The sequence below is a fragment of the Alexandromys fortis genome, unplaced genomic scaffold (assembly GCF_014885135.2).
Source record: "Alexandromys fortis isolate MF-2015 unplaced genomic scaffold, M_Fortis_MF-2015_v1.1 scaffold_10, whole genome shotgun sequence".
In the NCBI taxonomy this organism is placed as follows: domain Eukaryota; kingdom Metazoa; phylum Chordata; class Mammalia; order Rodentia; family Cricetidae; genus Alexandromys; species Alexandromys fortis.
In genome coordinates, this window is record NW_026067895.1 from 21,889,526 (window position 1) to 21,892,691 (window position 3,166).

At 35.8% G+C, this 3,166-nt stretch overlaps 1 protein-coding gene across 1 annotated transcript in view; it reads left to right on the forward strand.

Moving 5' to 3' along the window:
- Positions 1-3,166, forward strand: part of Hells (helicase, lymphoid specific) — a 30,124-nt gene that overhangs the window by 13,905 nt on the left and 13,053 nt on the right. Inside the window, exon 7 of the mRNA XM_050160396.1 lies at positions 1,628-1,824. Coding sequence (XP_050016353.1) covers positions 1,628-1,824 — 197 coding nt within the window. The remainder of the gene's footprint in view (positions 1-1,627; positions 1,825-3,166) is intronic.

The window sequence follows — 3,166 nt, forward strand, 5'->3', positions numbered from 1 at the left end:
TTTATTATTTTTGTGTATATGTGTATTGCCTGCATGTATGTCTGTGCCCCATGTGCAAGCTTAATGCTTAGGGATACCAGACAAGGGTGTTGACCCACCTGAACCTGAAGTACAGAGGGTTGTGAGCCTCTATGTAGGTGCTGGGAACTGAAACCAGGTCCCCTGTAAAAGTAGACAGTGCTCTAAACGTGAGCCATCTCTCCAGCCCCTATGTTGCACTTTTAAATACAAGTTTTGTAGTGGGAGATTATTCAGATTATTTGGCTTTTTATGTTACCAGAAAAGTGAGCCCCTTTAGTTGTTATATTTAAAAAGTGGTAATACTTTTTTTTTTTTTTAATTCTGTTGGGAATTAACTGTATAAAGTTTAAATGTACCTCATTTCATATTTTTTTTATCCAAGTTGCTAATCTTTCTTGAAGACAAAAAAGTTTTTTTTATTTGATGTGATGGGTGTTATGCCTGAATGTATGTGTACCTGGTGCCCTCTGAGGTCAGAAGAGATCATTGAATCCCCTAAGTTTTGGGTAACAGATGGTGAGCCTCAGTGTGGGTGCACAACCCAGATCCTCTGGCAGAGTAACAAGTGTTTTTTTTTGTTGTTGTTGTTTTACTTGTTTTTCTTTCTTTTCTTTTTCTATTTTTTGAGACTGGGTTTCTCTGTGTAGCTTTGGAGCTGTCTGTGTAGCTTTGGAGCTGTCCTGGCACTCACTCTGTAGACCAGGCTGGTCTTGAACTCAGAAAGACCCACCTGCCTCTGCCTCTTGAGTGCTGATATTAAAGGCATGCACCACCACCGTCTGGCTTTTTTTTGAGGGGGGGGGTTCAAGACGATGTCTCTGTATATCCCTGGCTGTCCTGGAACTCATTCTGTAGACCAGGCTGGTCTTGAACTCACAGATCCTCATTCCTGTGCCTCCGGAAAGCTGGGATTAAAGGCAGGTGTGTTTCACCACCACTTGGCTGCAACAAGTGCTTTTAACCACTAAGCCATCTCTTAGTGGTTTAAAAAAAAAAAAAAAGATTATCAGTCTTATATGTAGATCTCAAAATGAAAGTTTCAAAACTGCTTTGAGATTTTGGAGCAAGCTGGTCTGGTGTTTTACACCTTTAATACTAGCCACTCAGGAGGCATACACATAAACAGGTCATCTCTGAGATCCAGGCTAGCTAGGAATACATAGAGATATCCCAATTAAACAAAATAAATAAAAAGTAAAAAATAAATAAGTAATGAAACCATATTTTGGAGTACATATAACTAACGATAGGTTTCTTTTTTCTTTCATTAATCTATTAATATTTTAATACCAGTTTTTCAGGACTCTAATGTCACATGGCAAAGCACCAAGGGGAAAGCTAAACATGATTTTGATTTCAGAATGAATAAAAATATTAACAAGTGATATCAGGGGGTTTCCAGTGAAGGAACATAATTGGCGCTGGGTTTATGAATTTATTATTATCATTATGACAGCAGGAGAAAAGAATAATCCCAATATATGGTAAAATGACATTTGATGGAGTTCAATAAATGTCCCTTAAAAGAAGTCTTATGTTTAGAAGTGTTTTGAGAAAAAATTATGAGATTGATTCTTAAAATTTCTTTCCTCGATTCATTTTCTAGCATTGCTATTGGAAATACTTAATAGTAGATGAAGGACACAGGATTAAGAATATGAAGTGCCGGCTAATCAGGGAGTTAAAACGGTTCAATGCTGATAACAAACTTCTTTTGACTGGTACTCCCTTGCAAAACAATTTATCAGAACTTTGGTCGTTGCTAAACTTTTTGTTACCAGATGTATTTGATGACTTGAAAAGGTAAGTAAGGTAGTTACTCGTTTTCTGTTTTTTGTTTGTTTGGTTTTTGACCTTAAAAATCTGTGTTCTTAGCTGAAACTGATTCCTTTCTTTTTGGTAGCTGAATTTAAATGATATTTTAGCCAATTTGTATTCTACAATATGCTTTCTCCTTTTGATAGAATATATATGAGAGAAGATAAAGATTTAAAACATTCAGGTTGATTAAAGGGAAACAAAACAATCCCTAAGGGACTGCGAAGATGGCTCAGCAAGTGAAGGCCACTAAATCTGAAGGCCCGAATTCAGTTCTGAAAGCCTGTACCAGGCAGTCAGTGACTTTTGCATGTTTGCTTTTCTGTCTCCCTTCCTGTGTTGTGGCACATGTGTACAACCCTTCCACAAATAAATAATTTTACAATACTTTAAAATGTTTTTCCTAATAAAAATAATAGTTAAACATGAGCTTTTTAATTCTAAAATGCTTTCATTTCATATGGATATTTTACAGGATAGCTCAGTCAAATGAAGAGTTTAGCTGTGTTCTTTATTTCATATAAGGAAGCCTGGTTAGAAGTTGTTAAAAAATATGACTAGTTGGCACCAGAGAAAACTTTGAAATTCCCAGTTTCAACCTAATATTTTTGTTGGTATATTTGAATTTCAAATTATATTTTCCAAAAGTTTCCAGAGAATTATCTTCAGATTAGAAAAAGATTCTATTAGTAAGAAAAGGCAATGTGAAATAAAGCAAAAAGATTGAGGACAAAATGTCGTAGGAAGCTGTTTGTTTGTTGGAAGCTGCTTGTTCCTGGCTGTCCAGACTCAAAATAATCACACAGAAACTGCCTCCCTCTACTCTGCCCTATCACAGGCCAACACATTTCTTTATTCATTAACCAATAAAAGCAACACACAACATACAAGGGACTTTCCACACCAGACAAAATAATTGAATTATATTTATGTTGGATTAGTGAGGGAAGAAAGCTAATTGAATATGAGAAATCTGGTGTTTTATCTTGAGAATGCATTTTAAGTTTGATTGTTCAACTCTGACATAATGCCAAGCTCTTATTGTAACTATGCAAACATTTTTTTAAATGATAAATTTAAGAGATCTGTGAATTAGTTTCAAGGTGCTAATTGAAAATCTTAATTTTATTTATTTATTTTTTTAAATATTTATTTATCATGTATACAATATTCTGTCTGTGTGTATGTCTGCAGGCTAGAAGAGGGCACCAGACCCCATTACAGATGGTTGTGAGCCACCATGTGGTTGCTGGGAATTGAACTCAGGACCTTTGGAAGAGCAAGCAATGCTCTTAACCACTGAGCCATCACTCCAGCCCCCGAAATT